Raw genomic sequence first — 18,309 nt, forward strand, 5'->3', positions numbered from 1 at the left:
CGCATTGTAAAATCGCTAATTTACAGGATTTATAATCAAAAGTTTTTACTTACTTGCGTTATGCACCAAAGGTGCTTCATTGGGGCGCTCTGATGTTTCTCTGTCGACACAGCAAGCCCAGATCATACCTCCAGAACACAAGTCCAAAGGTTTTCCGCCACCCAGAACGCAGGAAATGGACAGTCCGCATGGAAACCGCGAGCCTCTATACCGACAAGTCTGAGGTATCACTGGAAAGGAAAAAAAAAATAATTTAAAAAAATAATCAAATATTATTTTACGTACAATTTAACACTAGAACAAGCATCTTAAATGAGACTATGATTCAATTAAAGAGTACTATAAAGTATTTCTTTTTTTATGATACTCAGTGACGGGACGGACAAGCCGTGCTCCTGGTGGAAAGTGACACACCTGTCCATAACAATTGCAGTGTCATTCAGAGCTTTAAATCGCGAAGAATCTTCGTGTCGTCGGATTTCTATCATTTGCCCTTTCCACTTCGTGCAGACTGGACTAGGAATGCACGATTTTTTGCTTTGAATTGATTTTCAAATCGTAATGGATCATAAAATATGCCACTGAATCGATCCACAGATCGGGTCGTAGGCTCTTAAATTGATCTCATAATAATCTATCAAAATTAATTTCGATAAAAAAGAAATAATTTTGATAGCCTTTTATGCTTAGTAGTGATAGTCGGTTACGACTTACATTTAAAGTGATACTAGCCAGTGAGAAAAGTTCAGAAGGTACCGACAATCGTCAAATTTTGTAGACTTAAAGTACTTAGATCTAAAGTTAGACATCCAAACCCAAATTCCAAGCACTGTATCAACACCTACTCTCACGTTATGTATTCTTTTACGTAGTCTTTGATCTATTCACATTATGTGTATAATTATATTATATACTAAAGACATTATACAACATTAAAACCTCTTTACAGTCACAATTTACTCGTACATCTGTAATTATATTCACACTCGCTCATGCATTTATATATCAAAGCTTATTTTAGATGCACTATTTACACTTTACTGTGTATTATTGTTGTCAACAGTATTATTGTCAACACATAAATTTATGCATAGTCGTTATATTTTTCCTTTCAAATAACTTAATCCCTCTCGTTGGTGCTGACTGAAAACCAGCGCCTTAGGAAACTTTGGCATATGGTGAGTCAGTGCCGTTTCACTGTTATGACAATCATGTTATGTTTTTTCTTTTATGCTTAATGTGTATTTGTGTTATATCAGTGAATAAAGTGTATATCTAGATGTTGTCAAACTGCTTTTTTTCAGGCCAATATAAAATATGGGTTTAGAAAGAGACTGTTTTGTTTAAATTATGAATACTATCGACTTCTTAGGTTTTCGCGATTGTTACACATAGGAATTGAAACTATTTTTCCGGATTTAAATTATGTATATTTAGTCAACCGTGACCGTGGGACCTGTAAAGGGCCCGAGACGTTGGTTTGTTTGAAAAAACAAATGTACGCGATTTAAATCCGGAAAAATAGTTTCATTTCTCATGAATACTATGTAGACCCTTAGTTCCCAAAGTGGTTCAGGTGGTCCCCCAGGGGTCCACGAGGGGCTCGACGGGGGTCTACGTTGACGTGACAAAAAATAATATTGATATGGAATATGGTACAAATGTAGCTGCAGGGGGTCCACGGGAACCAGCTAAATTTTGACAGCTGTCTATGAGAAAAAATGTCTGGGAACCTCTGATCTAGACGATTCGTTTTACCTTAATGTTGAATCGATTTACTTAAAAATGGTATCGAAATGAAACGATAAAAAAATCGCTATATCGTGTACACTTGAATCGATTTTTAGTAATGTGCATCCCTGGACCGGACGCATTTAATTGACTTGGAAATAATGCAGGTTACCTACTATTGCTGTTTATTTTGGTTACATATCGAGGCATGAGCACCGACCTATCGTAACTTCCATTTTTACCTAAATGCAAGTGATATTTTAAAATATAAGGTTTTTCAACAAGAACTTTATTTTGTAAATCAAAAATTTGAATCATTGTCATCTAAATTTATTGTTATTTAGATGACAATGATTCAAATTTTTGTTATATTAAAAAAGTAAGGTTTGAGAATTATGAATGAAAAATGATAACTGATAAAAGGCTGCAATCGATTCGATTGGTTCCGTATAGACTCTGTCCTTAACATAACCCCATAAAAAATAATCCAGCGGAGTTAAATCACATGATCGAGCTGGCCACTTAACGGCTGAATATCGTGAAATTATCCGATCGGGAAATTTGGTATGCAATAAATATGTTTCGGTGGCACACAGCCACATTTATATAAAATATATATATATTTATACAAAACGGACAAGGACTCGTCGACATTTTCCGCCAAAATTACATCAAATAGAAATAAGTAACAGCTAAGTTTATCATTTGCACAACCGTTTTTTATATTTTAGTGTAACCGACAAAATCAATATTAAAAACAATTATATCGTAAGCAATCCCACTTGTTATCGCTACAGACTTAGTATGTCACAATTTTTTCGTTTACCATAAACAAAGTGACAAAAAAGTGTTGCATATTTTTAATCGCAAGTGTTACATTATAAACGTCTGAAAACCTCAAAAATCTTTAGATAGAGTTTGTAAAAATATTGTAAGCGCCAAAAAAGGCTAAACATCCATGGCTTAAAAAAACTTTAGCTGTTACAATCGATTACGAAATTCATTATTATATATACTCAGTAGCAGTAGATTTCCTTATGGAAGAGTTCATAATTTAAACAAAACAGCCTTTTCTGAACCCATATTTTATATTGGCCTCCAAGAAAAGCAGTTTGCCAACATCTAAGTACATTAAGGGTCGTATTCTAGAACTCTACTCAATGCTCAAGTCAGGATCTGAGTATGATTTCAAGCACTGGAAATACAACCCTAATGGCAGGGACTTGAGTATGATTTCGAGTGCTTTAAACCATCCTGACTTGAGTATTGAGTAGAGTTCTAGAATACGACCCTAAGTCTACAATATTTGGCAATTGTCGGTACTTCTGTGCCATCTGAACGTCTTTTTCACTGGCTAGTGTCACTTACTTACACAGTAAATGCACGTCGTAAACCGACCGAAGCCAAAAAGGCTGTCAAAAATTAGTTTTTATCGAAATTAATTTTGAGAGATTTTTATGAGACCGATTCAAGAGCCTACGGATCCGATCTATGGATCGATTCAGTAGCATATTTTATGATCCATTGCGATCTAAAACTCGATTCAAAGCAAAAAATCGAACATTCCTAGTCCAGTCTGCACCAAGTGCAAAAGGCAAATGATAGAAATCCGACGACACGAAGATTGCCGAGCGATTGCAGGCAGTAGCGCTCCTTGTCAATGAGCTCGTCCAGGGAAGTACTGCCACTTTGCCTATTTCTGTCGTTAAGCAGTAATGTGAGTATTACTGCGTTCCGGTTTTGATGGGCGCTGGTGAAATTATAGGCACACAAGGGACTTTCCAACTTATGTATCAGGGTGACAGGTGCAGTGGTAGCGCCCCTCAGATGTTTGCGATTTAAACATTTGAGTGGCACCGCCATTCCGATGGACAGTCGTGTCGCTTGCTAACTACCTACCACAAGCACGACTGTCGTGCTAACTACCATACGCACGACTTGTTCCTCCCGTCATTTAGCATCAGGAGGCCTATGTCCAGCAGTGGACTGCGATAGGCTGATGATGATAATGAATAAAATAACAAAAATATATGTTTTGAAGCGCATATATCTAATAATTCTACCCTCGGTATAACAATAGATGTCCGAAGTAGATCACCGACATGTGGGATGTGGCCTCGACTGAAATAATCCCAACTGTTTTGTCTGCAAATGGGTTAATTCTAGTGGTGCGTCCCTTGAAGCACAAATGCAAAAGGCGGTCCTGCTCGATACGGCACGTAATGTTCGCCAGTTCTTGAACCTGAGTCCCTGACTCCGGCCGACTGTGCCGTTGCCGGGAAATACCGCTTCCCCCAATTTAAAAATTCAAAATTAATCTTTTAGACCTTGAGAGAAGCGAGAGTCTAAAATAGATATAATAATAATAACGCACGTATTCATAGCCCCGCACGAAAGAAACTCTCAGTTGCGGGTGTCATGGACATAGACAACCACAAATTACACTCAAACTCACGAGATAAATAAATATAAACCATAAAAATATTTCTCCCGCCCGAAAATCGCGGCACCACTGCGTGGCAGACCAGCATGGTAACAGTTCTGTCAAGGAGGCAGTGATCCACAATAAAGCCACATGTGAACAAACGTCAAAAGTGCTTCTATAATATGAAGGTGATAGTACTTCCCTGGACGAATTCTTTCACAAGGAGATCTACTGCTACTAAAATTACTTTTAAGTTAAACTTTTTACTATAAAAAACATTTTACAATTTCTCGCTGAGCAATGTCACGGGATAAGCGCTAGCTTTACATAACACAAATTTCAGGTTAAAAAACCCATTACCACAAATCACGTGCATACTATAAATTCACGCAAGATTTACGATCTACGAGATCAATGGCCGTTCGATTATCGATCATTTTCACTGTTACGCGCCGCTTTTACTCTCCACAGCGCGTGCGCACTTTATGTAATCTGTTTATCATACTTTTATAGATTTATGTGCCGTTTTCGTGATTGTCCATCTTTAATCTAATTTTCTTTTAAATTAATGCAGTGATAATTGTATTTAAATTCGTGTTATTACTTGACGTGTGAATGGTGCAGCAGTTTATTGTTTTGTTTATTTTAAAATTTTTATTAAATAATGTTTCACAATGATATTCAGTTATTTTTGTGAAATTACTCCACTAGTTTGTTATAATTATTAATACAAAGATCTAACACTTAGGAAAAATTCCTTCGATCCGGGTGGATTCAAACCAGTGTCTTCCAGCAAACCATGCTAGACGGTAACCTATCACAAGCTCGAAAATTTTAACCAAAACACACCGAAAACCGAATTATAACGAAACTGTTGTTGTTTCAGGATATGTTGAATGTTTATCGCAAAGACACGATTAGGTTCGGTTAGGTTTAAAAGAAAAAACATTTTCCTCTCAAAATTACTTTCGAGGTTATGAAAATTAGACCAAAAGTTATTTCTGGAAAATGTCATTCGAATTATTGATACGTAATCATGCTAGACACTATGCCAACTAAGCCACGGAACGAACCAACGGATCTTACGAATTTTTCTACGTGCTTGTTGCAAATCTTTGTGTTTAGTAAAACCACAGCAAAAAAGTCGTTAAACATAGATCTGCAAGAAGCACATAGAATAATTCGTAAGGTCCGCTATTTGGTTCCATGGCTTAGTTGGCATAGCGTTTGCCACGGTTTGCTAGAAGACGTTGGTTAAAATCCACCCAGATCGAAGATATTTTTTCTAGTTGTCCGATCTTTGTGTTAATTATTATAACAAACTAGTGGAGTAATTTCACAAATAAATAATTATAATCATGGTGGTCATCAATCACAATTCTAATAATAAAATAATTATGATCATGGTGGTCAAACAACGTGACATTAAAATATAAATATGTCAAAAAATAACTGGTGTAGTTGATGATTGTTGTGGATAATTTTCTGATTAGTTTTCCCTACGTAATTTCGGTGGCATTTTTTATTATTTTGAATATTCGAATATGTTACCGTGAAATATGAAATAATACTATTCTCAAACATTAAATAATACTTCATGATAATATTCCACAATATTTAAATATTAAAAATAGTCATCGATATCTAAACTGAAAATTAATCTATTCTGAAATGAACATGTTATCGTACTTAACAGCAATTAAAAATAAACCGATATAAAATATTACGAGATTAACGAAGCCCAATTTAGACCTGCACCTACCTAGATGAGATTTTCTACCTATAATCTAGAATACTGTCCTCGAAAGACAGAAAGAAACAAGCAGCAAGTTCAAAATTTACGGATAAATAACTTTTGAATATTTTCTATGTTTCTCTAATAAAAATAACAATTAAAACATATTTTTTATATTAAAATAAATCAAATCAAAATTATCTTTATTTCGTAGGTAAGCAAATTGTGTTTGAAATTCTCTCATTTATTACCAATTTCTTGCTTATGTAATCCCTAACAGTAATAGTTATCTTTTCTTTAGTAAAGTCGTCTTTACATAATTCTTCAACTTATGAAGGGAAAGGTCCAAAACAGCCTTTGGAATCCTATTAAAGTACAGACTATTTTGTCCCACAAAAGTAAAAAAAGTGAACCTCGGTAACACAAGCTTCCATTTATGCCTGGTATTTAAATTATGTACATACGTCACTCCGTTTATTATAATAATTAGTTATTCAAACGCACAAAACGCATAAAATTGTAAATAAACTGTGACGCAGTTGTCAATATGCCTTAAAAATCTCAATATTATTTTATGTTATACATAAGACATATTTTAAATACAAAATACAATAAAAGTTCTGCATAAAAATACAGATACTTTAATTCTATTTTGTATAGCCATTTTTTTTTCCAAGAAAGTTGATTATTAGATGTATTGTGCGCTTTAAAAAAGTATACTTTAGGAAATACAACTATTTTCTCAGGTCTAAATCGCATACATTTGTTTTTTCAAACAAAATAACGTTTCAGGCCTTCTACAGATCGCATGGTCACGATTGACTGAGGTGGTACAATCATCAACCAGTTATGTCTAATATTAATGCAAACCACCCTATTTTTCACTATAGTTACAAAAGTTATTAATTAAATACCTTATTTTTAAATTTCTCATATAACATTCCAACTTACGGTACAATCATGTTTTACAAATTACTTTAAAATATACTTTTCTCTTTAATTAATATTTCCATACGAATCTATCGTCGGTGCAACATAAAATGTATGGAAGGTAAAAATTCAATAATCAAAACAATTTATGTCGGATATTCGACCATGAGCTTTTGTAAATTACACCTTTAAAAATAATATTACAAAAATAAGAGACCACTTCTGCAGTCCCGATTTTTTATTTCTGTGCACTGAAATTATCATTACAAGAAACCGAGCATCAGTTTTATGGACAACTTACTCTTGGTCAAATAATGTCTTTACAAAAAAGGACCAAATGGTTCTTAAGACGGTTTCCCAGTATCTTCAATATCTTACGTCCCCTTGGTTATAATAATGCCACATGTGGTGTTTCACGTCAAAAATGCTTTTTATTACATGGAAGTGATAAAAATAATACCAACTTATCGCAATCAACTATGTGTATGTGAAATATTATAACTCTCCTATTTAAGAGTCTTTACAACCTCTATACAAGCCATTTGCTTTGGCTGATCCCGCATAACAGTGAAAGTGTTAAAATAAATCACTTTGGAAAAAATATCTAGTAAAATTGAGGATTTACACTGATTACTATATGGTGTGAAAACACGCTTCCTAAAAATTTTCACGTTAGAAAAAAAACATAAAATTACCTCGAAATTTTGCAAGAAAACCGCTGTATTCAATAGGTACTTCACATATACCAATGATTTTTTTTTTATATCAACTGAACTAAACAGAACACGTATACTATCCGATATACATTTTTCAAATGGTTGTAATTTCGTTTGTAAGAAATAAATTCTGAAATAAAGCCAGTGTCCCTACCGCTCGATCCAAGCAAAAAGAAACCGTATTAGAATGGGAAATAAATTGAATTCGAGCTGAGGTATAATCGACTCTGAAGTATAATAAAGTTATCTATTAATTCCGTTCGTACAATCTTTAAACCTCTCTCCTGAAAAGTTGTAATTTTGCAGATGTGACCTTTTTACACCAAACGTGCGATACGTTGATATAGACTTCTTCTACGACTAAGTACCGAGTATTACGATAATAATTTTAAAGCATTTTGATACTTACTTTTCCCCAATAAGTCCATAATAGAATCATCCTCCTGCGATGAACTATAGGAATTATGGGTATATGACCCTTTTCTTCTCCCTAGAGCATCTAATAACAATATGTCCTTTTCCTGATCATTGGCAGGCCGACGCCGATCAGCGGCCTCCTCCTTTACATCTAACTGATCTAAGTCATCTTGCAATGTCAAAACGTCATTTTCACTTTCACAAATTACAAAATCGAACATGGTCACTAATGTTAGAAACAAAATGACCACCGTTCCAAAATTCAAATTCAAATTATAACCCATATTCGCACTTTGAGATCTTCTTCGAATTTTGAAATTTTTCTTTTTTATCTTTCCCGCCAATCCATTGGTTAAGGCACGTTCAGGTACAAACATCACTATTATTTCACTTTTTGTTTTTTATACACATTTTTTATCAGTTTTTATTTGTTATTTTGTTTTTATTGAGACGTCCGCACGGTAGGACGTCCGAATCGGAAGTACAATTGCTTACAACACGGCCACTTCCTTTCAAAGTTGCTTAGAGTTCCGTAAACATTTTTCTGCACAAATGAATGCCATGCATCACTATTTTACTTAATTTTTATTACACACTCTTTTAACCTAATTTCACATAACGATTCTTTTATGTTCTTCCCATTGCCTTGAAATCACAAAGAAAGTTAAAAAAGACAACTCATTCCATTTTCAAATGTGAGTGTTGCGCAATTTTTAATGTAATTACCTTTAGAGAAAAACATTTGTTAATTTGTAAATATTTTTAAAATGATTTGTTCTTGTAATGCAATTTAGTAAATGCATTTTTAGCGACTGTCTAACACTTCTAATAATTTCTACACCATAGGTCTACAGCCGATTTTAAAAGACCGACAAGAATTTTTGTAGTAACTACATCTATGCATACCACGAAATAAAAAAAGAATATTTTTGAAAGAAAAAAGAATGTAAGAATGAGACTTCGAAATTTGAATTTTACTATAATGTAGAGTGATCCTTTTTGATTGCAAGCAATTATATGTTTTATTATGTAATGGTTACATCACAGATTATGATAATGATATAAAAGCCTATGTCATGTGCTTTGAATTTTTATTTATAATACGACTGTGATGTTTTGATCCGTGTTCTGATTTTTTAAAGTTTTTGGATTTTAGACATAAAATAATATATATTTTCACAAGTACACGGTTTTTGTAATACTTATTTGATATACTCAAACATGAATTAAACCTATAACTCTGCAGCTATTTTGAAAAAGAGATGGGTAATAGTAAAAAACGGTTTGACGATTTGAATACGCTAGTTTATACAATACATACATTTTTAATAGCTAAGTTGACCATCGTCAACGCGTTTCCGTGGTTTAGTTGGCATAGCATCCGCCTCGGTTCGAAAATTCGGAAGGAATTATAACGCGCACACACTCATAGCCCTGCACTAGGGAATCCCTGTATCATAGGTGCCATGAACACACACACACATAGACAACCACAAATTACACCCAAATTCACGAGAAAAATAAATGTAGGCCATAAAAATATTTCTACCGGCACGGAAAACGAACCCGGGACCTTTGCGTGGCAGTCCGGCATGGTAACCGTTTGGACACGGAGGCAGCATTTTTTTAAAGTGTTCGATCTTCCACTAGTTTTATAATAATAATTTTATGAAACTTGTGGAGCAATTTCACAAAAAATAATTAAATATCATGGTAGTAAAACGTCGTGCCATTCAATAAAAAAAAACTTGTAAAAGATCATATCGAGTGCTTAGGTTTTCGCGATTGTTACACATAGGAAATGAAACTTTTTTCCGGGTTTAAATCGCGTATATTTGTTTTTTCAAACATACCAACTCTCTCCGTACCACCAGTTTGGGATCCAGTATTTCCTCATAAGACTGCAGTACTAATTAATATGTTTTAATTTATCCTAATTTCCATTCATAATTAATAATAAATTTAACTTAATAAAAATTCATATTGTTACAATAAAATAATTTGTAAAACAATGTAGCGTAAATTGGAATGCTACTTTGTAAAATTAAAAATAAGGTATTTAATTAATAACTTTTGTAACTATAGTGAAAACATAGAGGGTGGTTCGCATTAATGTAAGACAACTGGTTGATGACTGTACCACGTCAGTCAACCGTGACCATGGGACCTGTAAAGGGCCCGAAACGTTGGTTTGTTTGAAAAAAGAAATATACGCGATTTAAATCCGGATAAATAGTTTCATTTTCTAAGATATTACTCACGAAAATTAAAACAAAATTGTATGCAAGAAAGCGTTATACTTTGTGAAAGTGTCTTATCCAGTATTTATAAATAAACTGGCACAAAACAGAATCCTACCCTTTCTCGTGATCAAATATTTAAAATTAAAATTAATCGTAATAAAATATCAAGACTTAGTGGTCACACTCCACGCACCGACTTTCGCTTAGCTTTCGAAAACGCTTTAGTTATTCGAAATTAAAATGTCTTATCTCTAATTTTACTATGGAGATTTCAACTTTATGCGCTACCAATTAGAACTACAGTTGGTTAAACCCTTAATAGAATTTAAGACGATTTAAAATTATTACCAAATTAAAAGTGCTTACTTTATTTGAACTTAGGTTTTAACTCCAATTGTAATAAAGTTCTCTTCTGCTTGACCCAGTGTTTTAAGGACGTTTTAATATATTTACATTCTTTAGTATTTTTTGTCAATGTTGGTAAACACCGAATGGATTTAAAAATAATTTTTGGCTATGACAAATGAAACAAATCCACAAACACATAATATCAGTACAGAGTACTAAAAAAACGACCTCAAAGCTTCGTGGAGTTAATAATAATAACGCACTCAACATAGACCCGCACTAGGGAAGGGTTTCCCTAGCGCGGCACACCCTTCCCTAGTAGGGAAGGGTGTGCCGCGGGTGCCGTGGACACACTCATAGACAACCACAAATTACACCCAAACTCACGAAAGAAATAAATGTAGGCCATACCAATATTTCTCCCGGCCCGGGAATCGAACCTGGGACCTCTACGTGACAGTCCTGCATGATAACCGTTCGGCCACGGATCGCAATTACATCTATTTGCCTAGTTTTATTGGAATCGGTTACCGGATTCATCCCCTAGTTTGCCACCCTTAGAGGTGAAATATTTTGTTCAAATTTAAATCAGACCAATACTGAGGTACAAAAAATACAGTCGAATTGAGTACCTCCTCATTTTTTGGAGTCGGTAAATAATGTGACAGTAGAAATTCGTTTATTTTTCATACTAGCTTACAATTATTTCTAAGATATTTTGTTCAGATATAGACATTAACAAGGCTATAAAAGCAGACGTGTTCAACGTTAGATCTTGTTATGGAACATGGGACGCCATTATCATAACACGTGTGCGACAGTGAAATTGATCGTAGGCATCATATTGACGCTGGAAAGGTAAAACGTCTAACGTGCACTTGGAAAATATTGCATGAGAGTGATTTAAAGTTTTTTTTTAAAACATTAATTGTCACGACTCTAATTTTGTTCGTTCTATGGAAAACTAGAAATTGTCGGCTTTTCCCATCGAGTATATACCCGTAAATAGAGACGAAATAAGGGTCATCCATCCTTGACAACTCATTAGGCAAATGGGCCTTATATCACTTTTAAATATCAACTCTCGTTTGCGCTGAGGCTGTTCCATTCGGCGCTGTGGAAAAACAGCAAAACATCTAATTACAAAGCAAACGGAATCGCATTTTATCGATAATTAAATATATAATTTTTCAATTTTCGTCCATTATAGCAAAGCTCAAGTTAAGCTGGTGGTTTTGAAGTGAAATAATTGACGACACCCGTCAATTGTTTCGAATTCGGGCTGGCCAATCGGAGCGCAGTTGTCACCGTAATGATTTGGCAGAATATTTTTCAAACAAATGAAATGACATTTCGTCTCTATTTCTGGTTATATAATTATTTTTGTGTTAAAAAAATACATTAAATCGCTCACATCCAATACACGTTACATCCAATACATCCATTTTTCAAATACACGTTAGGCGTTTTAGTTTTTACAGCGACAATATAACCATATTTTAGAGGATACGCTTGGTGTAATAAAGCCATAACTGCAAAATGACAAGTTTTTAAGTGAAAGGTTAAAAGATTTTAGGAACGAAATTAGTTGATAGGAGAGATATGAAATGTCACATACGCATAATTTGTACATAATTTTTAGTAATTTTATACATAGTTTTTATTATTTTTATGCCTTTTAAGCGATAAAAATGCTACAAATCTTTTTGTACATACCGCACTGCTATTACAATAGTATTCTAAGTCAAAATTTGTGAAATTCGAGATTATAGTATTGCTGAACAAATAATTTTGGAATAGACATTTATTGCTACGCCACATAGATACAAAAAAATAACACAGACCAGCAAAACAAAATTAAAAGCCTTAATAAACAAAATAAAAAATACAATAAAATAAGACAAACCTGACAAAAACAAAATATAACGACTACAAATCTGCCGCCCGCTAACTAAAATGTGGCTAAGTGACAAAAATTTTTTTTGAGATATCATAACATACTTCAAAAAAGGAGGAGGTTCGACTCAATTCGACTGTGTTTTTTTTGTATGTATATTACGCGATAACTCCGGTATTTGTGAACCGATTTCCATAATTCTTTTTTGTTGGAAAGGGGGTACTTCCATAGTGGTCCCATTTCTTTTTGGGTGGCTGTTCAGGCATGAAGATTCATTTTTATAAACAGCGCCTAAATTTTCTTAAAGGAGCAATTATTTTAATGGTTAATTTTGCTATTTCTCCAATTCAAGGCGTTTTTCTCTCAATATTCTTTGAGTAGTGAGAACCGATTTTTATTACTCCAGTGTCAAGTCCTGTATAGTGGCGAATTTAAGGAAAACTTAGCAAATAGACGTAATTCCACGTATCTACTTTTGAGGTCGGTGTTTTAGTACTCTGTACTGAGATTATAGAATATTAAGATTTTTTAATGATATTTCAGCTATGCATAGTTAGGGTAAGTTCCGATAAGTCAAACACGTTAACTAATGTTAGCTGTTTTTAAAAGAGAATTTTGTGCTCCATCTTTTGCTATTTAGAACGGACATTTAACCATTTGTCACTTAGCCGCCTTTTAGTTAGTGGACGGCAGATTTCACGCCATTTGTGCGCTTGTGGCGTACGCATAAGGACTTCATTCAGTATAAGCCACAGCCATAATTGACCGTGGTACTGGTTATCAATGAGCCCTAATCTCTACACATAGCCAGCTCTGGATAAAACAGTCCAAACTCAAAAACATGAAATTGTTTTTAAATATATTTAGCAAGTAGGAAATTATTTAGATGTCTGTAGTAAATTTTGAGTAATTACTTTAATCATGTTTTCATCAATTCAATTGAGATCCATTTTGGGAGGTGTAAATTTCTTGGGCTTAAAAATATTGACGAATATGGTTCGGTGCAGTACCATCCTTTTTAGCCATGGGGTTTAATATTATAGTTCTTTTTTTATATTTCATCGTTCGTATTATTTGTTTTGTATGGTACCAAGCTTCGGAATGAATAAATAGTAAAATAATCTCAGTACAGAGTACTAAAAAAATTGACCTCAAAAGTCATTCATCCGCTAGTTTGCCACCCTTAGAGGTGGAATATTTTTCAAATTCAAATGGGACACATCTGAGGTACTTTCTTCCCAACATAAAAAAGAATCATCAAAATCGGTTCACGAGTTATGGCGTAACATACATGCAAAAAATAAACGTACATTCGAATAGAGAACCTCCGGTAACCTATCACAAACTCGAATTTTTTTTTTCGGAAATAATGTTTGCTCGAATTTTCATTACACCGAAAACCGAATTATAACTAAATTGTTGTCCTTTCAGGATATGTAGGATGTTTATCGCAAAGACACGATTAGTTTCGGTTAGGTTAGGTTAACTTTGGTTTAAAAGAAAAAACATTTTCCTCTCAAAATTACTTTCGAGGTTATGAAAATTCGACCAAACGTTATTTCTGGAAAATGTCATTTCGAACTACTGATATGTAACCAGAACCTCCTTCTTTTTTAAAGTCGGTTAAAAAGGACAAAAAAAGGACACCCTGCTCATAACAGTTGCAGTGGCCATTCAGAGCTTTAAATCGCAAAGATATAAAGGGTGTTACCACCCTGCGACATTGACGAACCTGTAATTTCACCAGCACCCTTTACTCTTCAAAACTGGAGCGCGGTAATGTGAGCATTACTGCTTGGCGGCCTATCATTGAAGAAAAAAAAGATCGTTTGAAAAAAACGGGTTTTTAATTATCCTTAACGCGATGACTCAAAGACTATACGCGAGCCAAAGAAAATTAAAAAAGAAACGAAGTAGGAACGCCTGCCCCTCCTTCCGCTCCTCCATTACTCACCAAAGGTTTGTACCTAATGAGATTTTGATAAGGCAACTTGACGGGCCCACAACGAGGTCAATTTCACAAAGAGGTATTTACAATTTGATTGTTTTGTTTTCGTCCACTTAATGTTGAAATTTCGTTGAACGGTTTGTTGAAGCGAAAAAAAACTGTGCGACTTTTTTTCTGTGACCTTTCTTTCTTTTTTTTCTAGTTATTTACGCAATTACATTTATAATGGTTTCGTTTCTTCAAAGTGTTGTTGGTCTCGAAATTAACTTGAGAGAGTAATTTAAACAAATTAACATTCTTACACTAGCGTCACAGTACCTTTGTAACAGTTATTCATTTTATGAAAAATATGAGGAATATAAATAACTTTTTTATAAGAAAACACCGACTTCAAAAGTTTGTTGAATTACATCTATTTGCCACGTTTTGTTGAAATCGGTTAACGGAAAGTGCGCGAAACCGGATTCATCCACTAATTAGCCACTCTTAGAGGTATATAGAATATTTTTTTGAAATTTAAATGGGTACCACTACAGAGATACCCTCTTTTGTAACAAAAGAAAGATCATGGAAATCCTTTTGGTCGTTGTCGTCGTTGTCGTCTAGACATTTACGAAAAAGAATGATAAAACTGAGTACTCCTCTTTTTGGTTTCTGACGCCAAGTAGTGATATCAGCATTACTGCGTTACGGTATTGAAAACGGTGCTGGTGAAATTACAGGCACATGGGACTTGTCAAGTTATGCCTCAGGGTAGCAGTACTTCCCTGGACGAACTCTACGAACCAAGTTTACAGAGCAATAGAGTTCCTTGTGAAAGGGTTCACCTAGGGAAGTATTGTATCACCTTACCTATTTCTGTCGCCAAGCAATAATGTGAGTTGGTGAAATTACAGACACCTGGGACTTGTCAACTTATGTCTCAGGATGACTAGTGCAGTGGCAGTGCCCATAACATCTTTGCGATGTAAAGCTCTATGGCACTGCAATTGTTATGTTCGTCCAGTCACTTGTTATTATAAAAAAAAGAAAAAGAAAAAACTCCTTCACAAGGAGCTCTACTGCATAAATATATGTGACTAAAGACGTTGTTAATTAAAGCTATATTATATTAAAGTAGCTAAATAAAATTACTCCAAGGTTCAATAATGTCAAGTAATACAATTGTGGTAGGCAATAAAATAAAAACGAAAGCACTAAGTAACAGCCATTGGAACGCAGTCGACTCATCGCGATCGCGCCATTTTCACTTTCGTTTTCGCGCGAAAACATCGCGAAATTCGTTACGTTCGTTTCGATTGACGGCGTCGATAGTTTATTTGTATGTTACTTGGTATTCTAGACTTGAATAACTTTTTTTATTTATTTATTCAAGGCATTCCACATAGAAAAACACAACACATTAAATATCAAACATAGTAGCTTAAAACTTAGTACAGTATTCAATGACTACAGTATACAATGAAATATTATTATTATAATTATTAGTGCAAAGATCATTTACAAAAATTCATTCGATCCGGTCGGATTCGATAACAAAATAATTGAATATCATTGCGGTAAAACATTCTGACATTCAATAAAAATAAATATAGTTAATAGCAACATCTCTGGGCTGGTAGCTGTAAAGGTACCTAACTGGGTGACGAAATACTTTCGTATTAATTTTTAATACAAAGATCGAAACACTCAATAAAAAAAATCCTTAGATCCGGCCGGATTTGAACCGACGTCTTCTAGCGTACCGTGCCAGACGTGCTTGCGTCGTATCTTTGCATTTGGTTTTTCAACGACTTTTTGGCCGTAGCGCCATCTATGAGAAATCTATGAAATTTGATCACCCAGTTAGATACCTTTACAGCTACCAGTCCCGGCTGAGATGTCCCTATTCTTTGTATTGAAATTTTTATCGAATTGATTTTTTATTGATTATTTTTTATGTGAAATTACGATCTAATTATTTCTGATAAATGGTGCTATGACTAAAAAGTCGTTGAAAACCAAAATACAAAGATCTGACAACAAGCACTTAGAAAAATTCGTAAAATCACCTTAAGTCAAGTGATATAGAAAGCGTTTTTGAACACTTTCCAAGCGTGCTCTTCTGGACAAGATCAGAATTAATAATCAGGTATAAAAGGAACTTATTTTATTTTCGAGTCAAATGTTTTGAGCTCTAGGAAGAATTGTGAAAGCCTAATAAGATTTTTTAAATTGGAATCAACAAGTAATTACAGTGACTTAATGATTTTGAAGTTTTTGTATGTCACGATGTTTTATTACGATGATATTAAATAGATTTTTTTGTAAAATTACTCCACATACTCGTCATTTACATAGAAAGATTCGTAAGGTCAGCTAGTGCGTTCCGTGGCTTAATTGGCAGAGCATCTGCCACGGATCCGGATCCGGAACCGGATCGAATAAATTTTTCTAAGTGTTCAACTTTTTTATTAATAATTATAACAAACTAATAACAACAAACTTAAGAATTACAATTATAGGGACACCTCTAATAATCGATGGTAGCTGCAAAGGCACCTCTCTGAGTGAAGAATTAAATTTCTCACAGATTGCACTACGGCAAAAAAGTCGTTAAAAACCAAAAACAAAGATCTGCAAGAAGCACACAGAAAGATTCGTAAGATCTGCTGGTTCGTTCCGTGGCTTCATTGGCAGAGCATCTGACGCGGATTGCCCGAGGGTGCTGGATCGAATCCCGCCGGATCGAATGAATGTAAGTGTTCGATCGTTGTTATTAATGACTTAATAAGTAATCAACACCGTTAACTGTAGATTACTTCAACAGTTTTCAGATTTCAGTAAATACTGTAATACTGCACTCCTAATTTAGTGATGTTTTACCCACATATAATTCCAACGGTAAATCAGGAGTAGTATTATATACTGGAGTAGTATAATACTGTATTATTATAATAAATACTGTATTATAATAATACAGTATTTATGGAGGTGTATACATATTCCAATAGATATATAAGACGCACTATAAGTTTCCGGAACTGGCCACTTACATAAACAATATTTAAAAAGTAATTACAACATTTGAAAACGGAGCTCTTTGGCTGTAGAATACAGTTTGTTTCATCTGACTGTCACTTGTTTTTACATTGTGGCGTCATTTTAGAAATTTGTTGTCTACATCACTATGGATTTAACTCGTGAAAATTTTCGTAGTACGATTTTCTTCGACTTTAAGTGTAATTTAACAGCTCAACGGAGCTTCGCTCGGCTTCAAACCGCTTTTGGCGATAAAGCACCATGCAAGACGACTATTTATAGCTGGTTTGAAGAATTCAAACGCGGTCGTGTGAATCTCAGCGACGAATTTCGTGATGGTCGCCCGTCCACTACTGTGAACAACAAAAACATCGATGCTGTACGTTGTATGATCAAAACAGACAGGCATGTGACATACCATGAGATTCGGGCATCTTTAGGCATAGGCATGAGCCAAATACAATCAATACACAAACACAAACATTTGGGTGTGAAAAAGCTGTGCTCTCGGTGGATCCCACTTGATGCAATGCCATGCTTACCAGATTCAACGAAAGGGTGTCAAATTTGGTGTGGGACATAGTGACAGGTGACGAAATATGAATTTATAATTATTAATACAAAGATCGAACACTCAGAAAAAATCCTTCGATGCGAACCGACTAGCTTACCGTGGCAGACACTATACCCACTAATCCACGGAACGAACCAGCGGACCTCACGAACTTTGCTATGTGCTTGTTGTCGTGTCTTTGTATTTGGTTTTTCAACGACTTTTTAGTCGTAGCGCCATCTATGAGAAACCTATGAAAGATTTATCACCCAGTTAGTACCTTTGCAGCTACCAGTCCTGGCGAGAGATGTCGCTATTCGCTGTATTTTAAATTTTTACTGAATT

At 34.5% G+C, this 18,309-nt stretch overlaps 1 protein-coding gene across 2 annotated transcripts in view; it reads right to left on the reverse strand.

The window, feature by feature from the left end:
* Positions 1 to 8,450, reverse strand: part of LOC113227580 (serine proteinase stubble-like) — a 28,324-nt gene extending 19,874 nt beyond the window's left edge. Inside the window, exons 1-2 of one of the 2 annotated variants that reach the window (XM_026460533.1) lie at positions 7,947 to 8,450; positions 54 to 230 (exon numbers count right to left, since the gene is read on the reverse strand). In XM_026460533.1, the coding sequence (XP_026316318.1) occupies positions 54 to 230; positions 7,947 to 8,331 (562 nt within the window). In that variant the 5' untranslated portion in view covers positions 8,332 to 8,450. The remainder of the gene's footprint in view (positions 1 to 53; positions 231 to 7,946) is intronic. The other variant, XM_026460534.1, reaches the window with a different exon arrangement.
* Positions 8,451 to 18,309: the final 9,859 nt, after the last annotated feature.

The sequence above is a fragment of the Hyposmocoma kahamanoa genome, unplaced genomic scaffold (genome assembly GCF_003589595.1).
Source record: "Hyposmocoma kahamanoa isolate Upper Pololo Valley unplaced genomic scaffold, ASM358959v1 211, whole genome shotgun sequence".
Taxonomy (NCBI): Eukaryota; Metazoa; Arthropoda; class Insecta; order Lepidoptera; family Cosmopterigidae; genus Hyposmocoma; species Hyposmocoma kahamanoa.